Source organism: Myripristis murdjan, chromosome 3, assembly GCF_902150065.1.
Source record: "Myripristis murdjan chromosome 3, fMyrMur1.1, whole genome shotgun sequence".
NCBI lineage: Eukaryota > Metazoa > Chordata > Actinopteri > Holocentriformes > Holocentridae > Myripristis > Myripristis murdjan.
Window position 1 is genome coordinate 20237921 of NC_043982.1, and position 26957 is coordinate 20264877.

The window sequence follows — 26957 nt, forward strand, 5'->3', positions numbered from 1 at the left end:
GCTGCCCGGCTGTGGGAAACCCCCGCAGAGCGCAGCGGGCTCACACACGCAATCAACAGCCACTTCACACGACGGAAAGACGCCAGCGACCAATACCTGAGCAAAGAGTGCGAATACGTCAAACCCTCGCGTCTAGTTAGGTCGTCCGCTGTAAATAACCAATTTGACATCTATATGCAGTATATTTCGCATATTTCTCTTGATGTAAATGCTGACAGCTTGTTGTAGGGGTTGGCAGTGCTCTGCCAGCCTGCTTGCTGTTGATCAGCTAACAATTAGCTAGGCTAGCTTTAGCTGGATACTTAGCTGGCTGGGGCGCTAGCATTAGCTACCACCTAGCTGATCATAAGCTATCACTAGTTTGTTTTCAGCAGCCTGTCGCTAATTGGGATGGACATTTGACATGACAATCACCTCTAACTTCTAGCTGAACTGAGGCTGTCAAAGGTAAGCAGTACACAGCGTTACCATTCAACCCAAAGCTTTATTTGTGTTCTTTTAGCTAGCTACTTCCTTCTGATGAGGGGCCTTTAACTGGTGACACTGCTGGGCTGGTTGACAGTGAAAACCTTCATTAAAACGGGCACTGACACTGTGACACTTTTGGAGAGTAGGAGACCTGCGCTCAGCTTTGTGGTCATTAATTCACGTAACGTTTATTACACCAGATAAATTCACACGTGACGTTAAAGTCAACGTTAGCCCATTTGAAATGGAAATGAAATGGGATGCTCAGCGTGTGTGGTATCCCTCCATGACAGTGCGGCGTTACGTTAGCCGGCTAACTGTGGCTAATATTGTGCACGTAGTATGTTAACACACCCAAAAACAAACACACAACCACACAACTTGTTCATGCTGAATCAGATGGTTTGTGGTGTCATGACTGATTGATGGACATTATGCCACACTCGGAGCCGTGTGCTTATTTCACTGAGTGGCTGATTGACATCATCTTATGGTGCCAAAAGGGGAAATCCAAGTGCCTGGTATATCAGCCATGCCCAGGGTATCTGACTAAATCACCTGCTTGCTCACCATCTATTTATAGAAATATTCAAAACAGCAGAAATGAGCAAACTCATAAGGAGAGGGCAGTGGAAGGGCAAAACACACAACATGGAATGGGTCCTTAAACGTATCCTGGACTTAAAACAGGAGCCAGCTGCCATTCAGACTAAAACGTCCCATTGTGGACCCACTGGATCAGGGATCAGTTAATTTACGCATATCCAACCCTGCTGTTATCAGGACATTACAAAATTTAAAATATTCACATTATGTTTACATGACAGTTTTATACATACATAAAAATAGTGTCTTGCAATTCTGAAAATATTCAGAATCGGTGTCAGTTCTACAGCCTATTTTGACAAAGGCGCTGTTATGGTAAAAACAGATAGCATATCCTTCTATTTCATGTGACCTGTTTATTATTGTTGCTGTCATCTTCTATTCAAGTCTAGCTCTGCATCAGACAATGGAGCCAGTTATTATGTTAGATATTTTGTCTCTGTCATGTTAACCTAAGTTTAGGTATGACTTGTTTCATTACTAATGGAGATGCACTTCGTGTTGTGGTTTCACTCCTTGAATTGCATTGAGAACTAAACTCACATTCATATTTTCCCTGTTGAATTGTTTGTCCAGTGTACTACTTCCACTTCTGTTTTATCTTTTGTTGTGTTTCTAACTAACCAGATAATTGGTTTTCAAATTGAGGGATCTCTATTTTAAACTACAAACTATAAACTCTAAATTATATAATGCTATACAAACTGTTACCTATAGTGCAGATAAGTGTATGTTCTTGAGTGTAATTGTAAGAGCTTTCTGCTGGCTTGCTTGCCAGATGTTTCAAGAACCACTTTGGAAACTCATGTGGCTTTGTTGTACTTTGGAAATTCTGTGTTCTTGGTGGAATATTACATTTTAATTTAATGTATTTAATAAATTTAAAGAAATAGCCATTTAATCACTCATCAACTAAATATCAGTCAGTCTTTTCTATCTGCCATATTGATTATTTTTATTGTATCTTTCAGTCGTTGCCTTGACATGAGCTGTCCTGGATACATTGTCAGTCCCTTTCCTCTTGTTTACAGACCACAGGTCAAGCTTGCCTTGACGTGAGACCCTATGTCTAGCATGCAGCCATGAGCTCTGCCCTGTGGAGCCAGGAGAAGCCCAGTGGGGGCTTCAGGGAGGACTGGCGCTTCTACATGGTAGTCAAGGAGTGTACGGTGGAGAAACCTCCCCAGAAGACTTTGAGGATCCCCCGTGGTAGTCTGGGCCAGGCCTGCCAGGAGCGCAACAGCCTGGGGCGCACTCTGCCCCCCTGCAAGGGCAAGAAGAGTCTGCGCATCCTGGACCAGACCAACGTGGTGCTGAGCCTGGACGAGCGGGATGTTCTTGAACTGGACGAGAAGCTAGCAGAGCTGCTGTTCCCCATCACCAACTGCGAGGAGCGATATGCCCTGCTCTGCAACAAGCCTCGTCTGGAGCGTGCCCGTGATATCGACTGCGGCTCGAAGGTGCGCGTCCAGCTGCGCTCGGGGGACGAACCCCTGCCTGGTGTGGTCCGCTTTAAAGGCTCGCTGCTCCCAGACAGGGCCCTCGCTGGAATCTGGTTTGGAGTGGAGCTGCTGGTGAGAACCCTTATGTTGTCCTTGTTTCTTCTCAACACATTTCTGTGCAAGATACTTACAACACACTATATGAGGTAGCAAGCACAACTCCATGGCAGCCTTCTCTAAAATAGAAGAGAATTAATATATTCTGTCCATGGGGCATAATCTGAGTCTTTCAAAGCTGAAATGGTTGCATCCTGAGTGAAAAAGAGCTATATTTACACCTTTATTTATTCTAAATCTTCAAAATAGCCTCAACAAATGACTGGGCAATGCTTTACGAAGTAATACATTACTGTAGTCACATTACATTTGTCTGGAACACAATAATGTAACTGTTACTGTTCCTAATTGCCTAATGTCGTTACTTGTGCTACATACATTCTTCAGTTATTTGCATAATGGATGGATAGAAAAAATCATCAAACATGCCTGTCATGCACACTTGAGCAGCAACTGTCTGACCTCTTTTGCGTGGGACGTGGGGCAAAAATGGCAGAGTGGTCTATGATATGAAGGGTTAAGGGCAAACATCGGCCAGGTCAGAAACAGCTATGTGTTGCTGTGAGCACAACATCAAATCTCTCCAAGCACCTGCAAAGGTAACATGCTAACAGAAAGCTATTAGCAAAAGAGCCTGGGAGTGTATCCCAACCCTAACCAAACAGGCAAAGCTTGATTTTCAGCAGGTAACAAAAGCAGAGTTTAACAGGCTTGTAGCATCACACATATTAGAGAAAATGTTGCTGTGTTTACAGTAGAGTGGTTAACTGTTAAATGCATCACAGGGGATGTTGTGGAGTAACACAAAAGTAATGTAACGAGTCGTGTAACAAATTACTTTCCACAGAGAATAATAAATAAAGTAATGCATTTTTTGAAATGATAAGTAATGTGTAATTCATGCCTTTCTTTGAGCAACAACTCGAACAATATTGATGGAAGGGAGCGAAGCTGCGACAGCTTGGCAACAGACCAATTTTTTTCCGTCTGTGTGTTGTGTGCCTGTGTGTAGTGTAGCAATGCAAACACAGCAGAGCAGAGTTCATGGTGAGTTCATGCGTTATGAGAGCACTCGTAAGTTTTCATCAAGTAGAAAGTAGATGGGTGAAGCTAGTGTTTTGCAAACACAGGCTATATTGAAGATTTGTGCTAAATAATGTTTTAAGTAGATCTTTTCCACTCTGGATGGGATTGTTTAGTTGCTGAAGACTTGAATCATGCTGTGCAAGCTGCATGAAGTAATTTTAATGTCATTATTGTCCCCTTTTTGTAACTCTTAAAGCAGTATGCATGGACTTTGGTTTTGGAGAAGGCTGCTACAGAGCTGTACTAGCTACCTCAGTCAGCGTTGTATGGGCAAAGACACTTGTGTCTTTGCCCAGCTGACATGTGTTTCAGCTGTCATGGGGAAGTGCTTCTTTGACGTTTCTTCTGAAGGGGAGTTCCACTGTAAAAGTGTTGATGACTTATGAAAACAACAAAAAATTGCTGAAATACTCTATGTACCTATGTAGGAAATATGATTATGATATTTAAAATTAATTCAGATTTATCTTTACGATACATTTCTTTCAAAAAATATTCATTCATTCATTCATTCATTCATTTATGTGGCACTGTAACCTGCACTACAACCACAATGGGGACCAATCAGGGAACATATGTTGGACCAAAAGTAAATTTACATCTAACCAGTATTTCCAGTGTTTGTACATTTACATAGCAAACGCTGTTGTTAATAGCATGATTAGGACGATGGCAACCCAACTGTCATAATGTCAACACTAAATCGAGTCATTTGGGTCTGTCATACAATGCATTCTGTAATATATGTAAGCAGGGAGATACAAAGGGTTGCTTATTGCAGCACAATGTTGTTTTTATGCTACTGAGTTCAGTCGTAGGCTCCACAAGTGGGCTGAAGGACTAAAGGCAGCCTGAGCTCCCTCAGTATAAAAGGCTTAGCAGATAGCGCATACTTGAGCTTTAGATCAGCTTGATTTTCCTGATTAAAACCAGACTCCTGTGGAATATCCTGTCCTTATGTTTGCTAATACATGGCACCAATTTGAGAGATTTATCCCCTTTTCATAACTAAAACACTGCATGTGAGAACAAAAACGCAATGGCATATGTCTTGTACCAATGTCCCTGTACGCCACATTGTCAGATGTAGTTGCCACAATAAGTCAGTCCTATGCCACTACTTTGTAAAGAGGCATTTGCAGCCTGCTGTTAAGCGCCCGCCACAGCAATCAATCAGATGTCTCACGGCTGTATAATGTTGACTTCCCTCCCTTGCCAGAAGCAAGCTGCAAAACTACCTGCCCTACCCATTAGGACAATAGGCTGCTCACCATGCTTTCATAAGGTATTTAAACTCCTCACCATGTCTGTCTCTGCTTCTTTCCCTTGCTTAATTTCCCCAGGAGGAGGGCCGGGGCCAGGGCTTCACAGAGGGCTCATACCAGGGCCGCCAGCTTTTCCGCTGTGAGGAAGAGTGTGGTGTGTTCGTGGCCCTGGATAAGCTGGAGCTCTGGGAGGATGAGGAGGAAGAGCTAGGTGAGCTGGAAGTGGACAATGTCACCCTGGTGGAAGAGGAGCAGGACTTCCCTCCACTAGAGATCAACTCCAGAGTCCTGGTGCAGACGAGGGAGGGACCTGAGAGAGGCACCATCATTTTCTGTGACCTGCTGCCAGGCAATGAGAGTCTGGGCTACTATGTGGGAGTTGACATGGTAAGGGTACTTCTGAGTCAGTAGAGGAAGTGCATCAGCATTCTAGATGGCCTTCAGTCTTGCTCTAAACAAATGTTGAAACAAGTAGTAAACCAAAAATTACAATAAAGTTTCAAGCTAAAAGTTAAAAGTTGCTAAACTGTAAGGCTCACAGTGCAGTCAGTTAATTAGCACCAAATGGAACTTTACCTTGTTATGAGAGCAGTTACTCAATGAATACTACAAGGCTCAATGATATGTTTTTTTTTTTTTTTCAACAAAAACATCATTTTAGTTTTTCTTGTTTGCTACATTTATAGTGGTATTAAGAGACACTCTTCTAGTTACACAAGTGCCAATTTCAAAATCAGGCACATATTGACAGTAAAAATGATATTGGACTGGTAGTGGTATTGCTTTTTAAAGCTATTGTCAGCTGATACCAATAGTCTGATAATATATTGCTCCATCTTTCATGGATACAGATTATTACCTGCTAATGATGATGAAGACATGTGATAGTATAGCGTCATTGTGTACATTAATGATGCATATGATCAAATAATCAAAGTGGGAAAAAAGCATGTTATTGCCTTTTCAAATGGTTCTGGAAAGCCTAGTGCTGTTTGCAGATTAAGCTTGTAAGACCATTTGAGTGCATGTTGAGAGAAGGTGTAGGCTTGGCTTATGGTTGTCTGTGTTCAGAGCAGCTGGTATCTATGCCTGCTGTTGCCAGGCGGGAGTGATATTGTAGTCATGGAGAGACTAAAACACATAACTGAGGCATTTGACTGCTGATAGTTAGCAGAGCACCAGCAGCAGCAGCAGCGGCCCACTCAGTGCATCTGAGCCACCCACACAAAGGCAAGGCAGTCACGCGGGGAGTGAGGTAAAGACTTAGTGCTGTATGACCCAACAGCATGGCAAGGGGCCAGCAGGCAGCCAAGAAGAGCCCACTGCTCTGCCTCACTCTGCTTCCAGCCTCGCCCTGCCTTTGCTAGCTAGTAGCATTGGCTTCATGCTCATCTTAGATTACCCTGCTGGAGCAGAATCACATAAGAAGAATATAGTGGTTTTGCTAGCAGGGGAAGTAGAGCTTTGGGAAGGGGGAGACTGGGGTTGCAAGAGGTCTGTTGCTTAGGTGGAGGAGATGAAATAAGCTGGGGTTATCACAATGCTGGGAATCAAGCTTGAGTGTCATTTTAGACAGGCAGAGTGATAGGATAGATACTTTATTAGTCACCACGGGGATATTGGGGAAAGGAGCTCCACTGCCTCTGACAAGCAGGCAGTCATCTTGATCAGTTTTACAGAGATGATGAATGCCTTCGGGGGGTTTTAAGGTTCTCACGCCTCCAACTCTTTCAGGACAATCCTATCGGGGACTGGGATGGTGTGTTTGATGGGAAGCTGCTGTGTAATTTTGCCAGCTTGGAGCACACTCGTCTCGTCCCCATCTGTGACGTAATGCCAGGTGAGCCACCCAGTATTCATCTTGTCATGCATATATTGTCAAAACTTAGCATTTTCCTATAAGTCATTCGGCAGCGCTTCTCTGGGAACAGCGCTGAGAGTTGTGAGTTTGTGTTTTGCTTGCAGCAGGAACAGAGCGCCTTTTGTGTTGATGGCTTGCTTGTTTTTGAGAGTCAAGTGAGATACTCAGGCTCTTTGTTCTCCATTGGTTATATTGATTTGTTTATGTGTGCTGCCTCCCCCTGATGATTCGCCAGCGTCTAACCACAAAATGATGAGAATGGGTATTGTTAATTTTACTAGTGTGTGCATTTTTTTTTCTGAAATCCTCCTTTTCCACATTGAAGACTGATTACAGGTCTGTTCTATGTAGATAGGCGACATAATGTTAACTTTGACAATGACTGAAGCTGTACTTTAAAAACCATCCCAGAAACATTATTTGTTAGTCACAGTTTCTCAGTTTGTCATTCTTTTGATATTGTTTCAAACAGCTTAATCCTCACTTGTGAACATGAACATGTATCTAAGTTGGATGCAAGAAACCTTAGACTGTGATACCTGCACATGTCTGCTTCCTACACAAAGTTGCTTACTTGGAGCTTAAATTCCTTTTCTCTGAGAAAATGTACAGTGTTTCTAAAGAGGAGCCTTCCTCAGGCAGGTCACTGTCCATCAAAGAAAGAGACTTAAAGGTCCCATATCATCAAAAGAGATTGCATTGAGATTGCATTTTTGTTCTTTGTTTATTTCTTTTTTTAAGTCAGGGGTGTAAGAGGTAAAAAAATATTATAAGGTATTGTAGCAGAGTCAGAGATTAGAGATAAGTCATGTATAGCTAAATCTTTTTAATGTTTGAAACTACTTACTGTATTTTGGCATCTTTTCATCAGGATTAGAAACCTTTTTTTGTGATACGGTCAATGTCTGGGCATTTCTCTTTGTACCCCTGGTGCAGTGACATATTGAGGATGTACAGCCATTTTAGCTTCACAAAATTCTTCTGTATTAAATTCACCTTTGCCATCAAAGCAGTAAGCTCCCACTCCATGTTGTTTACTGTTGTTGCTGGCACCTGTCCAGTTACATACAGCCGTGCAAAGCAACATTTCACAGTTTGTCCAACAGTATCAGAGTATGGCAGTAAACTGGTGTTGGTACACTCTACTTGTCATAAGCTGAGCCGACATTTACAGACTCACTGTCTTCTGAGTAAGTTTAGTGGGAAATGTAACAAGGAATTTTTTTTTTGTTTCTGTGAAACCCAACTTGCACCAAGATGTGACATTTATGGACGGAGAGCATGGAAAGTTTGTCAGTAACTAATGCTGAAAGTTTTTTGTGGCAAATTTGAAAGATTCTAAAGACAGAAAAGATTTATCTAGGGTTGGGCGATATATCAATATTATATCAGGATAAAAGACTTGTCCAAGATTTAGGATATCTTTAATATTGTGATATGGATAAAGTGGGGTCCTTTCCTGGTTTTAAAGGCTGTATTCACATAAAGGGATGCAATTATCTGAACTTACTAGACTATTATAGTTGTTTATGTCTACATTACTAATGACTGTTTATCAGAAGTCTTGTGTTTAAATATTTTATTAAAGCACCAGTTCATATCACCCAGCCCAAGATATCCATCCAATAAAACTCTGTTCTTCATGTGTGATATTCTAAAAAGTTGTGTGGCAGGTGGATCTTTTGTGGTGGAGTTTTTTCTAGTGCCTTTAAAAAAAAATGTATATATTATTTTTAGGGGTGGGTAAAAATATCGATTCATCAATGCATTGCAATATCTTTTTTCACAATTCAATATCGATTCACAAAAGCCTCTGAATCGATTCAACTCCTAACCAGTAGGGGGCGCGGTGAGCAACACCTCCGTGTGATTCGCGTTGTACGGACGGAAGCCGCACTGTACACAACTACATCATGAAAGCAAGTAGCAGTAGCATTAAGTTGGCGCCTGTGACTTTAAAATCTGACGTTGGGCTCACTTTGGATTTAAATGTAACCCTGGAACACAGGCAACAGACGGGAGTCAAGTCGTGTGTAAACTGTGCCAGGCGGTATTAAAGTAGTGCAGTAATACCACAAACCTGCGCAGCCACCTTAGCTGACACCATGCCGAAGTTCTGCAGCAACCTGTGGCTAAACCAAAACATATGTAACTCATATGTAACGTCCTTTATCCTTTTAAGCATTATTACACGAGAGGGTGTGCTTGATGCTAACGGGCGCATCACTGAAGTGACAATAATGACGGTTAAGCACACCCTCTCGTGTAATAATGCAATTATACAACTATTACCAACAAAATTAAATGTATAATCAAAATGTATTCATACTGTGAGCATTTCGCTCTCAAAATGTAAGTGTTTTTTGCTAGTATTCTCTCCGTTTCTGCGGAAATACATGAGATCTGATGTTAACTAGTCCTTGTCAGCCAGCCAACCTGGGCTTATCATGTTTTCTAGACATCGTGATTCCCTAAAACTGAATAAATACCACACATAGCAACACAAAACTGCTTTGCTAGCAATTTGCAATTTGCAATTTGCAATCATGTTTTAACTAGAATATCTGCTGGAAAAAATATTTTTTTCATGGACTTATAGTTATACTTCTGCCAACTTCTCAGTCATTTTTAATCTAACAGTTGCCGTGACAGCGACTCACCAACACAGCTGTTTTTTTATCTACAACCAACTTATATGAACAGTTATATTTAAATACAGGCTACTGCTTTCTAGTGTCGGCGCCATAAAAACATCTATCCTTTAATAAACTCACCGGCAGATGTTTTATTTCAGCTGGGGGTGTGTCACTCCAAGTTAACGTCAGCAGCAAAAATTATTTGTGCATTTCGACTTATTACAAAATCGATATCAAAGTGTTTAAATCAATATCGAATCGAATCGAAATCGAATGGAATTGTTACCCAAAGAATCGAAATCGAATTGAATCGTGAGGTTCTTAAAAATACCCAGCCCTAATTATTTTATTTAATCTCCGCCAGGTGGTTGCCTAGAGAAAGTTGTGTGTTTGGTCATGTGTATCTGTTTGTGTACCTGTCCTCAGCTCGCATACCACTGGGCTTATTAGTTTAATATTTTTTGTGCATAGTTATGACTGTGTGATATAGGACCTCTTGTGGTTTTGGTGATTCAAAAGTTGAAAACAAACACAGAAAAGGAGAGGTACGCAGGCAGTGCCTCCATATTTTCCCTATGCTGGCGGAGATCTGCACTATACTGAGAGCACTCATCTTGTTTTAAATTAATTAATTTATTTTTTAAATCCCATTCTTACACTTACCTCACCTCACCGCTGACCCCTATCCCTTCAAAAACAAAGTTCAGGCCTGGATTTTTTTTTCTTTAATGCCTGCATAAATCAAAATGTTGCAGGTACACTGTATACCAAGTGAGCTGTGCAAGAAATATATTTGGTGTGTGGTGACATTTGGTGCTTGGTAGTTCAGTATGAGCTGATGGGGTGCAGTGCCTCTAATGTGAGTGTATTTTTGGGCTGTGCAGAATATTCCATGCAGGACCAAAGGCTGCAAAAGCACAGTTTTGCCCCCAGAGGCACCAGCAGTGACAAGTCCTCCTCTGGCCAAAGCAAACCAAAGAACAAAGGTACTGCACTGCTGTTATGATACAAACCTAACAGACTTGCATTGGTGTGATAACTATTTAAGGGAAATCCCATTGAAATGGATGTTTTAGGTCGTTATTCTACAAAAGTAAACGTATTTCATGATTTCGCTTTTTCAAATTGGCTCAGATCATTAAGAGGAAATTTTATGTCATGCTTGTGCACCTGTATCATAAACCAGCACAAATATAATTTTAGGTGCTGAATATAAATACAGAAAAATAAGTCATTCGTTCCAGTTGGTCTAATCTCATGATAATAGGATTGCATTTTCTTTCTTACTGAGAATGTTTATCTTAAAAATCATAAAACATCTTTGAGGGGACATTTTTTGGAAAGTATCTGCAGTACCTTTGCAGAGTAGCAACCTAATACTCAATTTTGGTGGAATTTCCCTTATATCTCATGGCAATAATAATAATAATAATAATGATAATAATAATGGTAAAGGAGGGCATGATAACTGCATTTTAGGGGAATTCAAGAGAGTTTTGTGACAAATGTGCTGATGTAATGTGAAAGTTTTAGAATGTGTGACTCCCCATTTAATTTTCTTCTAATTGTTTTTTTGCATGGAGAGAAAACTGTCAATTGCTGATTAATGTACCTCTTTCTAAGTGCTTTTCAGCCCTTTTATTTCTTACCTTTACAAGTGTCTGCCATGAGTGAGGAAACACACACACACACACACACACACACACACACACACACAAACATACACATGTAAAGACTCATGCTCACACACACTTTGCTTATTATCTGTGTGTTTTTTTTTTTTTGTTTTTTTTTTTAATTTACTTGTGTTATTCACAGGATTAGGTCACCAGTGTGGCAGTAGAAGCAAGTCTGAATTTTACTATACTTTAAATGGCAGCTCTGTTGATCCCCCCGCCCAGTCCAAATCCAAAAGCACATGGTACATTGATGAAGGTAAAACATAAGCACTCATGGGACGTTGACTGTCATAATGGCAAGCTGCTGTTCACACTAAGTTAGTTATTACCTGTAATCAGTTTTGCAAGTACAAACATTTAGAAGTCCTATGTAGTTTTATGGTATTAACACTGAGGGTGAGTCTAGCCAGTCTAAAAAAAAAATCCACTTTTAGTCACAGCTCACCAAAAACGGTAGCTTTATGAACTTAATTTGTGTAGCGTTTTCCTAAATGGCTGCCAAAATGCTTTACAGAAAATAAATCAGTTGCAAATGATGGCACTATAGGCCTACACATACAGTATCTATTTAACTAAATTGCCCTCTATTTAGCTATCTACACACACACACACACACACACACACATGTCTATCAATTGGTTGATCAATATAGAAAGATACATAGATAAACATATGGAATGTAATTAGTGCATGTTGCATAAGGAGGGTGAATGCTACATAATTTTTGTAGAAATTTAGGGTAGCAGTAATTGCATGAATTTGCGTGAGCCCATGAAGTAGAGATACAGCCCAAGTAGGATTTTCTTAGAAGTGTTGAATTATGTTAATACAAGTCAGAAACATGTATGTTAGGGTTAATTCTCCTGTCAGTGCCCTCGACCAAGGCACTGTCTTAGAGCTGGAGTTGGTCCCTGGGTACTGCACTGTGGCTGCCCACTGCTCCTCAGAGTTAGGATGGGTGAAATGTAGAGGATGAATTTCCCCACGAGGATCAATAATAGATAGTTTAATTTAAAGTACATATACAGCCCAAGTATGTTTTTCCAAAAAAAAAAAAAAGTTCATTTGTTTGATGCAGTAGCTTGCTATCACAACCTTTCCACTGGAGTCTTGTCTTTCATCCTCATTCAGTGTGAGATTCCACTTGCATGGAGTTATTGGTGTGGCATGGTTTTCATCTGAACGCAAAGGCTTTTAATAATGCTCAGCCCCGGAAATGCTTATTGCTCAGCTGGCTGATTTGTCAGGTTCATATCAATGCTGTAAACTGCATGAAGCCTTCTAGCAGTAATTCTGTATTGACAATTTGAACATTTTTTTTTTTTACAGTACACAGTGTAGCATCTGGTAGTCCTGTGAATTTTGTGTAATACAACTTGCGGATGAAAGCATTAGTAAAAGCCTTCACTTTTGGTGTTGGTTTCAAGTGATGCCATCAGCACATTGTCTTCATGTATTACAGCTGACTGCGTGCAGATTCAGTTTCTTTAGAGTAAGGAGAAATTACATCACTCAATCTCTTGTCAGCAGTACAGCATAATATGAAAGGATATCAGTTCTGAAGGATTTTATGAGTGTCAGTGTAATCAAATCATATTGTATCCTGTAGTCTAACCCATTGACATATGAGTGGGATGATGAGTATCAATGAGTATGTTTACATTCACATAGTATTCTGTATCCTATGGATTTTATTCAGAAATTCACAGATCTCCAAAGAAAAACCCAAGATGCACAGGATACGATGTTTATGTGTCTCCTTATTATGGCTGATATTGGCATCTCCCAGCTCTCAAATCCAGGTTTCTCATAGTCAAAATAAGGTTTTTTCTTGTTTACTGTAAAAAGGAATGTGATGTTTACATCTGTTAAGCTGAAAACAAATTCTTCAGTTCCTCGAGTAATTCTTGAATTCAGTACATTTGAGAACACTTATTAACTATTGCTGCATTATTGCAGGAATGAGGGGAGCCCAGTCATCATTCACATTTGTGAAGTCTGTTGTTTGATCACAACTGCTTATTCATCCTTTACTAACCAATCATTTTCATCCTCCTCACCCATTTGGATCGTGGTTGCTTTTCTTTTATAATGTTGCTTTTACTTTTTTCATCTTGCTAAGCTCCAAAGTCCTCTGTATTTTTGTCAGTGTGGAAATGGATCCAAACTAACACTTGAAGCTACGAAGCCAATAACTTTCAATCTGTGGAAATTTGATTAAATAAGGATACTGTTTTGTAACCTGGGCTGTATTTTTCTGGTTTCTGCTGCCATGGCAGTTGATTGTGTTCAAAATGTCATCACTTTCTACATTGTAGAGCTTGTTTTAGTTTTGATCTGCTGGGGTGCTGCTGCTCAATACACACCCAGTTACCAAACATGCTCTTGAACTGTTGAACCCAAAAGGTGATTGAAATGTCTTTTTGATACAATTCGCTATGTCAAGCTCTGCAGTAAAATGAGTGACAACATTCTGAAACCAGTCGTCATGAAGGCAGACTAGGGTAATAAGAGCCCATGTTGAAAATAACTATAATTATTCTTTTATAAATGAGATGGGATTGGCGAGATTGCTTAATTAGTGTTTGAAGAGGTGTGATTTGGTTCTACAAAACATTTATACATAATCCCTCTCTAGAAAATTATTGAAGAAATCTGATTTAAACTGACACCTCATGAAACTGTGAATTTGATACTGCGCCTGTGTTGACTAAGGTGCTTGGTTACTTTGGGTGCACTGGCTCAAAAAGCATAGTTCAAAACACCATTGAAAGGGAACACAAGCCTGCACACTGGCGGTTTGGGCATCATTTTTGTGGCAGTAAGCCACAAAAATGACATTAGGAAGCTGAGTAAATTCATCATGTCAAATTGAATGAACGAGCCTTCAGTATGTGTTGTACCACCTGAGATTCTTGACGTCCTCTTTTGGGCTTAATGCCCAAAATGGCTAATGTGCCGCCTTCTTTTTCTCTTTTGATGGTGTTTTGCAGTCTGGCATCTCTACATTGGTAAATGTGGTCTATGTTGCGTCCTATAATATCACCATGCAGCGATGGTTAAGTTTCAGTCTCTTGTTCTCTCCTGCAGTTGGAGAGGACCCTGCCAAGTCACTTACAGACACTCCCCCTGACTTCAACCAAGCCTCCCCACCTTCCAGGGCCCCACCCTCTGCCTCTTTGTCCAGTGACAACAAGTTTCACTCGCTGCCCTTCAGTCTGAGCCGCAAGACTGGGCCCAATGGCAGCATGAATCATGGACCCCTCTCCCTTTCCGTACAGTCAGTGATGGGGGAGCAGCCCGAGCCTCCGTCACCTGCCGCCCCTCCCTCTCAACGCCCTCCTACTCCCCCCCGTGGGCAGCCAGGTCTGGAGGTGGGCTCTCTGGTGGAGGTGAAGGAGAACCCTCCTCTGTGTGGGGTCATCCGCTGGGTGGGCCTTCCTCCTGGCTTACTGGAGCCATTGGCTGGGCTGGAACTGGTGAGACGACACAGCAGTTTAAGCCCAATCGATAAAATGTTTCAGTATCGATAATTGTGGAAAAAATTCCACATATCTGATTTATTGAGTGGTAATGGCTTTTTTGGCTCTCCTTGCTACTCAGCATAAATTATCACTAAAACCCTCTCAGATTCCCATTTGGAGTTGTAACATAGTGTGCAGTACACATACAGTATTTTCTTGGTACTGTTGGATGGAGTACTGCTAGTTAAGAAACATAAGCCCAAAAACTAATACTTTTTTTTTTTTTTTTTTTTTTTTTTTAGAAACAACCATGTATTTTGTAGTGTTTCACATTGTATTTCTATTATGAAAGCACAAATGAAAAAAAACAAAAACAAACAAAAAAAAAAAAAACGCTATCAGCAAAGAATATGCTAGTACATTTAGGGATGCACCTATCTCTTGGTCAGCAATCACAGTCAACATTCTCAGTAGGTAACTGATTATCAGCCAGTTTCTGTCTCCACTGTCCTATCATATTATAGGTATACTTGTCATTTATGCTCAACTTCACATTTAATATCTCAGACTCTGCTGTGTCAAATTTCATAAAGCTTGGGGAAATGATGTGTTTTTACACTAATATCCTGAATCCACAAAAAGAAGCTGATTAGCCCACCACACTGCAACCAACAGGCAAAAAAGCCTCCAAACTTTTCAAGCAGCAATGTGTCAGACACCACTCATCATTCATGCTAAAAAACAATTAAAAACAATACACAAAAGAGGTTACAACCATGGTAATTTGCAGCTTTCTGATCAGGGTACATCAATAGTTATTAGTAATTATTGCATTTCTGATATTGTCTTATGAATTCCATAGCATTTAATATTAGAAACTTTATCGGACAGACACACACTAATTGCTCGTGCACACTATGTGGAACTTGGCAGAGGGCTTGTTTTATTTTCATGAATTTGGGGCAATGCAAGACACTCTAATTACATTTATGAAGAGTTGTGCAGAGTTTTGAAAATGGTGAAACAGCACAATGATATTGATCATAAAAGTTTGGTCAGTAGTATCCAAGATACTGTGTGTAGCATGCAAACAGTGCTGCTCATTTGGTTTGTCATTGTACTTTTGAAAATGCTGGAACGGAGCAATGACATGCATGACTCGCAATTATGTCAGAATTTGACCAGTGGTGTCTGAGATATTTTGTGTGACAGTTGGACATACGGACCGCAGTTAATCCCCCAGTTTGATTGTGTGTGACAAACATCAGTAAAAGGTATTGTAACCCAAATTTGTGACCATGCATCCCCACGCACACCAACTTTCAAAGGTTAATATCACACTTGTCGCACTGCTTGTACTGTATCTGGTGTACAGCCCAGTAGCAGTACCTGACAATACTATGGTGACGTCGTCTTGCCCTATCCTCTCAGGAAGAAGAATGTGTTGGTTGCACGGACGGTACTTTCAAGGGTACGCGCTACTTCACCTGCCCACCTAAGAAGGCCTTGTTTGTAAAACTGAAGTGCTGCCGGCCTGATTCCCGCTTCCCCTCTCTACACCACTCCTCCAACCCCATAGAGCGCTGCAACTCCATCGGTGAGTCACTAGAACAGAGGGCAACAATTAAATGTCTGTATTATTGCTTGGTGTTACAGTAATTTGACAACTAAAGAGTCCCAAAGTAACTAGAGCTCCGAAAGGCTGTGTGTTTAACATTCCTCTCTCTGTGCTCATGCAGCTTTCGGGGGTTACTTGAGTGAGGTCGTGCATGAGAACACCCCTCCCCGCACAGAGAATGATGGTCTGGATGTCATGGTGGGAAAAAAGAAAGGCATCCAAGGTCACTATAACTCCTGCTACCTGGACTCGACCCTCTTCTGGTACTCCTTCTGTATACTTTGATTATATATTGCTCACATCTTTTACCCTGCATTTTTAAAATGTTCAAAAATACACCGAACAAAACAAGTACCAGGTATCAGCTGCAAAATATTCAGTGCTTGCTATTGTTGCCTGACATCTTTGACGTACTGATTGATTGTATATCACTTCTTCAATCTGGAGTGTCATCTAATGACCAGTAGGTGGTAGGGGCTTCATAGTAAACTGTCCTAAATCTGATCACTGGCACTGACAGGATGGTGTACCCTTTGAGTTCACAAATGGCTAATATTACTTCTATACTTCTATTACATCTATCTTTTTATAGTGCCTGAACAAAGCACTCAGTCCCAAACTACTAGTTATTGTAAAGAGGATTGTAATCACTGGTGTTTGCATGTCATTTATCTGACTGCATTTCAACCTGAAGTAACCTGTGGAGTCTCCTAGTGGTGACAACTAAACATTGCTAAGGACAGAGTCTGGACAGCGCTGCCCTCCCTGCTCTCGTTTCCATGACAAAAATCCAAAAATGCTAAGTGTAAGAGACTGACACTGTGGGGCATAAAATCTTTCCACTGAAACTCAGGTTATTACTACTACAACCACTGATAATACTAGTAACACTAATATACAGTATATTTTTTTAAAAGTGACAGTTAACCCTAAAACAGCATTTGATCCAATAAAATATTTTGACTCTGAGACTGCAGGACACACGGTTTTTAACTGCCACGGTCCATGTTGTAATAAGTGTGTAATCCATGGAGTTGGAATTTTTTGAATTCATTCATAAATTCCAGGGAATGATTTTGGGCAAGCAGGCGTCTTATACTGTCTGGCAAAACACTTCCCCATAATGTGAGGCATTGTGATTATTTGAGTGTTTATGATTCTGTGGCCCTAATACCCAGAAGCACAACCAAAATGTTAGAAACTAATAAAATAAGATTTTTCATGTTTTTTTTTTTTTTTTTTTTTTTTAATTTATTTTAAAAACACAAAAATCAAAGCTCTAGGATTTCCATGCACTTTAAATCCTTGTGTGGACTCTGATCAAAATATAGAATTAGAACTGATTCAGGCAAGCTTTAATCTCTCAGAAGAAATATATATCTGCAGGGATGTGTATATGTATTTATGAGGGATCTCTGCAAATGCAAATTCAAGTTGTGTGTAAATTAGCCAAATTAAGTTATTTAATTTCAAAGGAGAATGAAAAGGGTTATTAAGAACACTACTGAGAAGAGGAAAACATGCTCTGAGGCTATTTGGCATCAAAATAGTAGAATGTAAAGTAAACAATTCCCTAGGCTCTACTTTTAAAATTAAAAAAAAAAAAAATCTTTTATTTAACTGGCTTTACTACCAATGCATTTTGACCTACATGTTTTCATCAGGATGACACCCTGATGAATTATTTTGAGAATGGCTTGTTCTTTTACATTCTACTGCCTCAATGCTAAATAGAGGCCATTTTCAATATATTCTTGATCATTTTGATTTTAATCACCGCGTTCTCTGTTCCCCTCCCCAGTCTTTTCTCCTTCAGCTCTGTCCTGGACACGGTTCTGCTGAGGCCACGCTCAAAGACCGATGTGGAGTATTACAGAGAGACCCAAGAGCTGTTACGGACAGAGATAGTGAACCCCCTGCGCATGTGAGTCTCCAGCAGCTCCTGAGTAAACCACAGAGCATGGACTCATCAAATTATAGTGCATTGTAAACACACTGAGCTGCATAAGTTTTTCATAACGACATACTGGTTTTGATCTAATGTTCTCATCACCTTTTTTACAGGCATGTGATTTTGATCTGGGCAAGGAGCTAATGACTCCTGTTCTAGGCTGTGATGCTAATCTTCCTCCAGCAGTTTCTAAAAATCACTTCCATAGTTTGAATTCAAACCAAACAAAACAGAGCTGTGTTGCTCTGAATCTTGAATAGCAATGGTTGCTTTATTTACTCATACCAAACCCTGAATGTAACATCTGTCGGACATTTCACTGGAACAGCTAATGTCACTAAACCAGATGTGGCTAACAGGCTAGTCTTGTGAATACCCTCTGTATTTGTCCTTCAGACATGGGTATGTGTGTGCAACCAAAGTGATGAAGCTCAGGAGAATCCTGGAGAAGGTGGAGGCCGCCTCTGGGTTCACCTCTGAAGAGAAAGGTAGGAGGATGAAGGATAATTTTTATTGTGCTCTCATCTGTGTGAATTTGACTGTTTTGCTTTTGTACTTTGTTGAATTGTTGCAACTTAGTAATTTGTCTTGATGCTGCTTTCTTGGCCAAGTTTCCTTCAAAAGAGATTATTGAACTCAACAGGAACCTCTTGGCTTAGATAGAGGGAAATGATTATATAGTTTTTGAATACATCCCAATACACTGCTACATGACAAAGGGAAATGCTGGGTTAGGTTATCTCATGGTGTCACCGACTTGACAGACTCCTCAAGAGTTGAACAGGAACGGACTGGTACATGTCACTTTGAGTACTTTTGTCTATGCTTTGCCCCTTAAGGACTAATTTAATTATAAAGATGGTTATACTGATAAAAAAAATTATGATGTTGAGAATAAAGGAGAAAACTGACGATAAGAATGCTGCTAATCATATTGGAGAAGAAACTCCAGCACCAAAAGAATGAAACAATTCCTGAAGGGTTACAGTAAGATCAGAGGTTTTCAAAGAGGGAGGCAAGCAGCAGGTTCAGGGGAGGCTCAGAGACGGAGAGACAGAGAAAATTGAAAAGAAAAAAGAATTTCACAAAGAATTTCTAATAAACTGATCAAAAGGAACCTGTGCAGGTGCCTAAATATCTTTCATTTGGTCAAAAAGAGATAGCTCTGGGTAATGTTACAAACCTAGAGTGAGCCTTTTTTATGTATCTGTGTGCAGTTAAGTTGAACAGCAGTGTTAGGCAGCAGTCTCAGACTTTGACAATCCCTGGATTAGATTAATCGGTTTGCCTAGCTGTCATTGAGTAACGACAGTAGGGTTAGGTTTAGCATTTGTGCACCACACAATTGCAGTCATTATTAGACTGTATAGACTTCACATCAACAGCACAGTGGCGTTTGACGTTTCATTTGCTCAATTCCTCTCTAGATCCTGAGGAGTTCCTCAATATCCTTTTTCATCACATACTGAGAGTGGACCCGTTGCTCAAGCTAAGGTTGGTGAAGCAATTGACATCTGAAAAATGAATATCCTTTTGTGTATGATTTGTGCCTCAGCCCACAAAATAAAGGATTTAGGTCTGGGAATATTTTGCCACTTTAAAAGGTCCAGTCATGTATATTACTGTAACTGTAACCGTTTTCTGGTATTGTATTAGATGCTAGTTCTGTTTAGCTAAATGACAAATAATGAGAAAAGGTAACTTAAATAGTTTTAAGTGGAAATTGGATTGAAAAGGATGAGCACTGAATACATGGAGATGCTACTATTGCTGACAGATCAGTTTTGAGGAGTGAAAATAGCATTTTACTAGGTGACAGAACAGTAGAATATGTTGAATTGGTTTGATCTGGCTAAGGAATGTCTACACTGGCATTAAGGTCATTTTTGTATTCATGTTTAACAGGAATCATAGTGATACAGATGTCATGGAAATTTGCTGATTAGCAGCGTTTTAACATCAGCCTTGTTTGTCAGTTGATCTGAGAGCCTTCAGATGAAGAGGAAAGTACCAAATTTCATGATTGCATTAGTCAGTTATTCACCAAAGAGTTGTGAATTTGAATACTAACAAATATTGGTCACGGATATTGACACCATGACAGAGCCACAGAAAAGTAAGAATTTTGTGGAAAATATGTAAAGAAGCTGTAGGCACCTTTTATTTTCCATGGGTCTTTTTGAATCCTCAGTTCTGTATTGTGGATACTGAAAAGTTTTCATCACCAGACAAAGACCTGTTCATAACGATCAAAACTGGTAATACATCATTGTGGAGCAGTAATGCCATGAATTGGCCTTCTTTTGAAAGTGCTCCATATTTTTTGTACCTTACCCAGTGCAAGTGAGAAAGGAGTGTGTTTAAATAATATAACAAAACAAATTTGTTGATGCCATCCAGGTCAGCAGGCCAGAAGGTCCAGGACTGTTATTTTTACCAGATCTTCATGGACAAGAAGGACAAGGTTGGAGTCCCTACCAGCCAGCAGCTCCTAGAGTGGTCCTTCATCAACAGTGACCTTAAGTTTGCAGAGGTGAATTTTATTTTGTTTAAACTTTACTTTTAACCACATTAGCTGAAGACAGTTTAAAAGAAATTCTGTCAGTGATTGGGGTTTTATTTGTTTGACTGAGCTGCTCTTGAGCTGTTATGTAGAGGTCTGTTTATGTCCAGGAATGAATCATCACCTCACTGCAATAGTTTCTCAAGGAGATGTTTCTTGGCTACGCTCGCGTTCCCAAGTTATGAATTCCCAAGTCACAAATCCTCAAATTGTCTGTGAGCCAAATTCAAGCAGATGCCTTCAATTTTTGTGAGCATGTCATGGCATTAGCCTTGTCAAGTTTTGTATTTTTGACTGTCAGCGGGCTTTCATTCAGCTGCCTGCGGTCAATATATTGTTAAATGATAAGATTTATTCATAATGTGATGGTTGCAGCTGTAATGTGTAACTGGTACTATTCATGTTGGGTTTGCTGTACCCCACATGCAGGTCTCCCTGTGCATTTATCAAGGAGATATTTATACACATGTAGTAAAGAGGAGCATGGCAGTGATAAGCTCTACCGAAATTATGACTCATCTTTGGACAATTTACAGTGTTATAAAAATGAGTGGGACCAGCTCCTTCTTATAGTGAAGACTTTAATCTTGAGGTCCATGATGTAATGGATATCAAGTGCATAGTGGAAACCACCCTCTTCTGAGGAACTTCAGCCCCTTTGCCTGACTTGTCGTTCCCTCTGATCAGTGACATTTGCTGATGTGTTGTGCTTCTTTGTTGATGATTTACAAAAGCCCTCTCTCTCTTTCTCTCTGTTTTTATTGACCACCAGGCTCCCTCCTGCCTTATCATCCAGATGCCCCGCTTTGGCAAGGACTTCAAAATGTTCAACAAGATCTTTCCCTCACTTGAATTAGACATCACAGATCTACTTGAAGACAGTGAGATGTAGCCATTATTTGTGTGTGTGCAGATTATTGGTGATTCGGTGCTCCATTACATTTTGTAATGAAACTCCACTGAGTTGTCACTACGGCTCAAGCAAGATGAAAGAGCTGTCTTTTCTATTTTCCCATCCCGCTTCAAACTTTTCAAAGCACTATACTTATGTGCAGTGTAAATGTCATCCACAATGGCCTAAAGGCTTGTGTTTTGTTCTCCAGCTCCAAGGGAATGTCGAATCTGCGGAGGCCTGGCTCTCTATGAGTGCCGCGAGTGTTATGAGGATGGGGATATCACTGCTGGCAAGATAAAACAGTTCTGTGAAAAGTGCAATACACAGGTAAAAGACAGAGGGCATTATCGCAGCCTCAGTAGAACAAGAAAAGATAAGACACCAGTTCAGATTATCCACTTGGTGGTGCCAAATCCCAAGATATCACATTGTCTCACGGCATGTGTTACACAGGATTGGCACGAAAGCTTCTAGAGTAGTTAATAAGACATGTTCACTTCAGCTCCTTACTTGCCAATATTTAGAGAAGGCTATTTACTGAAATACTCTAGGTGCTTTAAATAAATTGGTTAATTTTATAATATGCGGCCATATGATTCATCAAATTCAGTAATTTGTTTTTTATTATCTGCTAGGCTGATAAAGATTTCTCAACATGTTTCAGAAAATTCAATGTTTAACAGAAACAGACTACAGCCTATAACCGTGTGCGCTTGTCCGTGTCTTTGTGTCTTGATTCAGGTTCACCTCCACCCAAGGAGGAAGGCCCATCGGCACGGAAAACTGGCTGTCCCCAAGGAGCTCCAAGAGGGAATGGGCCGGCAGGGCAGTTTTCCCCGCCAGAGGATGGAGCTGTTTGCTGTGCTCTGTATCGAAACCAGTCACTACGTGGCCTTCGTCAAGTATGGCTCCGCAGACTCTGCCTGGCTCTTCTTTGACAGCATGGCCGACCGTGATGGTATGTACAGCGGAACTAAGATGTTGCTTTCTCTTTAGTTGTAGGATCAAACTGTCTCTTGGAAAGAAGTTGTCATCATCTTTTCATCATCTATTCAACTTCTTCAGTTGTTGGTTTGCAAAGTACAGTGAACATCCAGGGTTTTGACTTTGTGACATTGGTGTGACTTATTGGCAACACAGTTTCACAATACATACTAGCACACAGGGAACTGTATTTTATTTTTTTCCTTTTGGTATTTTCTCTTATGCAGATGTTAGGTGACCTTGAGCTTTCAGAAAGGTGCTAGTCAAAAAAAACAAAACAAAAAAAACAAAACGAAGCAAAAAAAAATGTGTGTGTGTGTGTGCACGTCTTTACAAAGCACATTTGGCACTTGACGCTCTACACGCTGAAAAAAGTGTCATCCTTAGTCACCGTTTACCATTTTCAGCCAAAGTTGTATTGGTTCATGATATTGCAAAATTTAGGGTCATATTTTGATATGTCTTCATATTCTTCCTGCGATGTTATGTATGACAGTGCCAGTGAATAAAATAAATTTTTGTACAACTGAAGTTAATTCTAATTTGACCTGGATAAAGAATGTAAAAAATATTTGCTCTACATTTTATGCACACATAAGCCAGATAACATAATAAAAAGGGTGTTGGTAATCAGTTTGGTATAAATATCTGCCACGCTGCAAGAACTACATTTTACCAAATGATTTAGTCGATTTCATATTCAGTGTTAAAATCTTGATTGTCTTCAAACAATGAAAAATTCTGCCAGCGGGATGAGATAATCCCACTTATTTCCAGTGCTATTAAGCTTTTTTCCAGAATTTTATTGAATCAGTATCATTTTCTTGATACTAGTGGGCAGATCTGCCTTATTCTGCCTTTTCTCAACATATTTATACTGGATCCCAGTGAAATTGCATTGAAACAAGTGAGATTTTCTCATCCCATTGGCAGACTTTTTGGCTCGATGGCACCATGGAGCCAGCCCTACACATGCGAATGAAGCTTAGTGATAGAAGTTAGTCTGAGTAGTGAAGTTGCACGATTGTCAGCCGACCAACAGTATTACTGGTAAACTGGGATGTGGTTGGGCAGTTGAGCCGAGTACCATTGGTGGTTGCTTTTTCAAAATGAAGTGGTGCAGCAGTTTCAGTCATTGAGTGCAGCTTTTATTGGATACTACTGAAACACTAAGAATGGAATATTTTTCTGCCCTTGGATACTGACTTCTGTGTTTATTGACCTGACCATTTTGTTTATTTAGACCATTTGTTTAGTTATGTGAAATGCTTCATAACAAATTGAAGTTAATGTTATACAACTGTGCTTGGACATTTTGGACATGTTGCCGATGAACTAGTTGAAATTCGCAGTTGAATTTTAAAACAATACTAATTTTAGGATTAAATCTTTAGAGAGAACCACATATAGTGGAAACATAACGCACACCGGTCTGTGTCATCATGAGGATCTTTTATTTAAGTACAGAGCAACGCGTTTCGCTGGTGGCTTCTTCAGGCTAATTTTATGATTATTTGACAAGTCAAAAATCATGACCTCTCTACTTCTTTCCTGATGTGTAATAGTCATTTTAGTTTTTTTTAGAGACATGGTGGTGAATAGGTTGCACCATAAGGCTTTTCAGTGGCCTTTGTCTCAGATCAGTGGTTACATGTATAAGAGTGTTTACTAAGATAACTGCTGTTATTATTATTATTATTATTATTATCATTATTATTATCATTTCTACTACCACTACTACTACTACTACTACTACTACTACTACTACTATACATTTCTATGAGGAACCTAATTGATCGAGCCAGATGGCTGCCCAGCCAAAGCCTGCTTGGTTGGGTGGCCATATGAACTCTATCTAATTTGCGTGCATGTGTGTTTGTCTCTCTCTGCAGGAGGGCAGAATGGCTTCAACATCCCCCAGGTGTCACCCTGTCCAGAGGTGGGGGCCTACCTGAAAATGACCCCAGAGGAGCTGCACGCTCTGGATCCAAAGAGCATCCAGGGCCAGGCCCGACGCCTGCTGTGTGACGCCTACATGTGCATGTACCAGAGCCCGACCATGAGCCTGTACAAGTAGCGCCCCCTTCCCCTGCCACCCCATACCACTCTTAACCCCCAGATACCCCACTCCCAAGGCAGGAGATTCCCAGAAAGACCAAAAAAGACAAGACAGAAAAAAGACTGCCAGCCACCAGGGGTGTAGTCCAGAGTTAACCCTCTCCACCCCACCTCTCCTCAACACGTGTCCACGTCTCTGAGCCGAGAGACGGAAGAGAGGAGGAGAAGCCTATTTGCACTGTGCATTAGTTGAAGTGTTGTGTTCTTCACGTAGTTCTCTGTAGCTTCCCTGTGCCTCATAGCTGAGCGTCAGTCGCGGATGATGAAGAAGGGTAGGCCTGATGAAGGTTTACTCCCTGTCAAGGAAGGGAGGAGGGACAAGATGGGCAGGTCTGGTCTTGGCTGACCAAACATGCAACAAAAACACAATGAGCTAATGGGAGGACAGAGGCCACCTCATTTACCCTCAGAAAAGGGGGAGTCCTGCTTTTCTTAATCAGTATAAAAGATGGGAGCGTTCCATAGCGCCACATTTAGGAAGTAATGCAGCGCGCAAACCCTCATCCAACCTGCGTGTACTGTTATAGAAGCTTGTGTAAAAACTCTTAGTAGCATAGACTTCTCCATGTGAACCATCAACAGTATAGATTTCAACCTACTGTACAACTGCATTAAGACCAGAGTAGTCTGCTCATTGTGAACTGGTTTGCGTATTTCCCCATCATACTGCGTAAATGTCTTTACAGTGTATGTTTTACAAAAACGGACAATGTACAGATGTAGCCATTGTAAAAGTCTCACTTTGTGCTGCATGCATGCAGCTAATGCTGCACTTTTGCTCTTTCCCCAAGCGGAACTGTAGCAAAAAATGAATTTTTGCTCTTTTTTTCCATTTGGTCCAGGTCACAAAGAGTGGTCTAGTAATTTGTTTGTTGGGAGACATAGTTTTGTATTAGAGCATACAAATTTGGTTCTACTGTATATATTTAAAGAATTAAAGTATGAATGGTCTGTCTGACTAATGCACAATAGATGTCTGATATATGCGTGAAGAGGGACTTCTACAATGGCTATACTGCTGTAAGGCTGGTTGTTCCAAGCTCTCCATGAATCCACAGGGTCAATGAGGTGAAATACTGGAAAAGCCTTTTTTTTTTTTTTTTTTAATTAACAGTTTGATGTGAAGAACTTCAAATCAAATGGTCTTTATTTTAAAGTGTTTGACTTAGTGTGTTGAGAACTAAATCTAAATTATATTTTATGTTTACTGTTACCTTCACAGAAGATGTTGCTCCGCCCCTCATGGCAGGTCTGATTACCTATGATGTTGAGAGGAAAATCTCAAAGTATTTGTTCTTGCTGCCTTTCATAAAATAAACATGTTACATGTCATGTTTCCAACCATGCATCACATAACTTAAAATTGGTGATCAAATGCTATTTATTGTATTCTACTCATATATTTACAAACTGGCAATTCCCTTATTGAAAATGGGAGAGGGTAGATTATAAGCTTTGGGTACAACTTATCGTCTTTCATTGTATATCGAAGAGTTATTGTAGTTTACGCTGTCCCATTGGAACTACTGAACTTTAAAAATAGTGGCACGTTGAGCTGTGAGGTGTTGACCAAGTATGGGAAACAAGGAGGTACAAGGCTCATAATCTTGGGGCCTCAAATATTTAAAAATACGTATAAACACTGTATCCTTGATTCCATCATTTGAGAGTTACAAAGAATATGTTAGAGGTAATTTTTAAACTGAATCTATGGTATTCATGCCTTGGATCATCATAGAAAATAATTTTTGGTTTTGAATTATCAGCAAAAATTGGATCTAACTAATGGAAATTGCTGAAGTTGGCACCAAGATCATTCTTTTTTCTAAATCCCAACCTCAGCTTTCATTGGTTGTGAGCACAAAATTAGCAAGTAAGAGCCTTTTATAAATGAGGTCCCAGATGACTCCAGCTCCCAGTTTTCTTTGTGATCATTTCCCCTTTCCCAGGGATTCAGATAGGGGGCCTTTCTGTGTGAACTGTTTTTTTTTTCTTTTTTTTTTTTTTCTCTGCACTGCAGTTTAATGCTTGTCACTGACTGGAGGACATCCTCTGCCAGACAAAACCGGAGTCTTAAACAGAAGATGGGACTTTGACTTTCTGTTGCATCTGTACAGTGTAGACATACTGTATGTGACGGATGGAAATTAATGTCAGTGATGTTCCTGTAAATGTTAACTAAATAAAACCCATTTTGAAGGGTA

General features: G+C 40.2%; 1 protein-coding gene across 4 annotated transcripts; it reads left to right on the top strand.

The window, feature by feature from the left end:
* Nucleotides 1-53: 53 nt before the first annotated feature.
* Nucleotides 54-26957, top strand: cyld (cylindromatosis (turban tumor syndrome)). 4 transcript variants are annotated; one of them, XM_030081208.1, is made up of 17 exons: nt 54-447; nt 2106-2648; nt 5063-5371; nt 6719-6824; nt 10366-10467; nt 11300-11416; nt 14251-14639; nt 16056-16221; nt 16364-16505; nt 18044-18166; nt 18590-18681; nt 19621-19687; nt 20594-20726; nt 21529-21637; nt 21860-21978; nt 22393-22609; nt 24528-26957. In XM_030081208.1, the coding sequence occupies exons 2-17, from the start codon at nt 2157-2159 to the stop codon at nt 24710-24712; spliced, it is 2868 nt and encodes a 955-aa protein (XP_029937068.1). In that variant the 5' UTR covers nt 54-447; nt 2106-2156; the 3' UTR covers nt 24713-26957. The 4 variants fall into 4 exon arrangements, with proteins under 4 accessions (XP_029937068.1, XP_029937087.1, XP_029937078.1 ...); XM_030081227.1 differs by lacking the exon at nt 11300-11416; XM_030081218.1 differs by lacking the exon at nt 10366-10467.

Bases quoted from the DNA above. Each gene is read 5' to 3' on its own strand.
- cyld (XM_030081208.1), top strand. From the start codon at position 2,157: ATGAGCTCTGCCCTGTGGAGCCAGGAGAAGCCCAGTGGGGGCTTCAGG. The intron at 16,506-18,043 runs GTACTCCTTCTG...TCCCCTCCCCAG, and splicing joins CTGGACTCGACCCTCTTCTG to TCTTTTCTCCTTCAGCTCTG. The intron at 18,167-18,589 runs GTGAGTCTCCAG...TTTGTCCTTCAG, and splicing joins ATAGTGAACCCCCTGCGCAT to ACATGGGTATGTGTGTGCAA.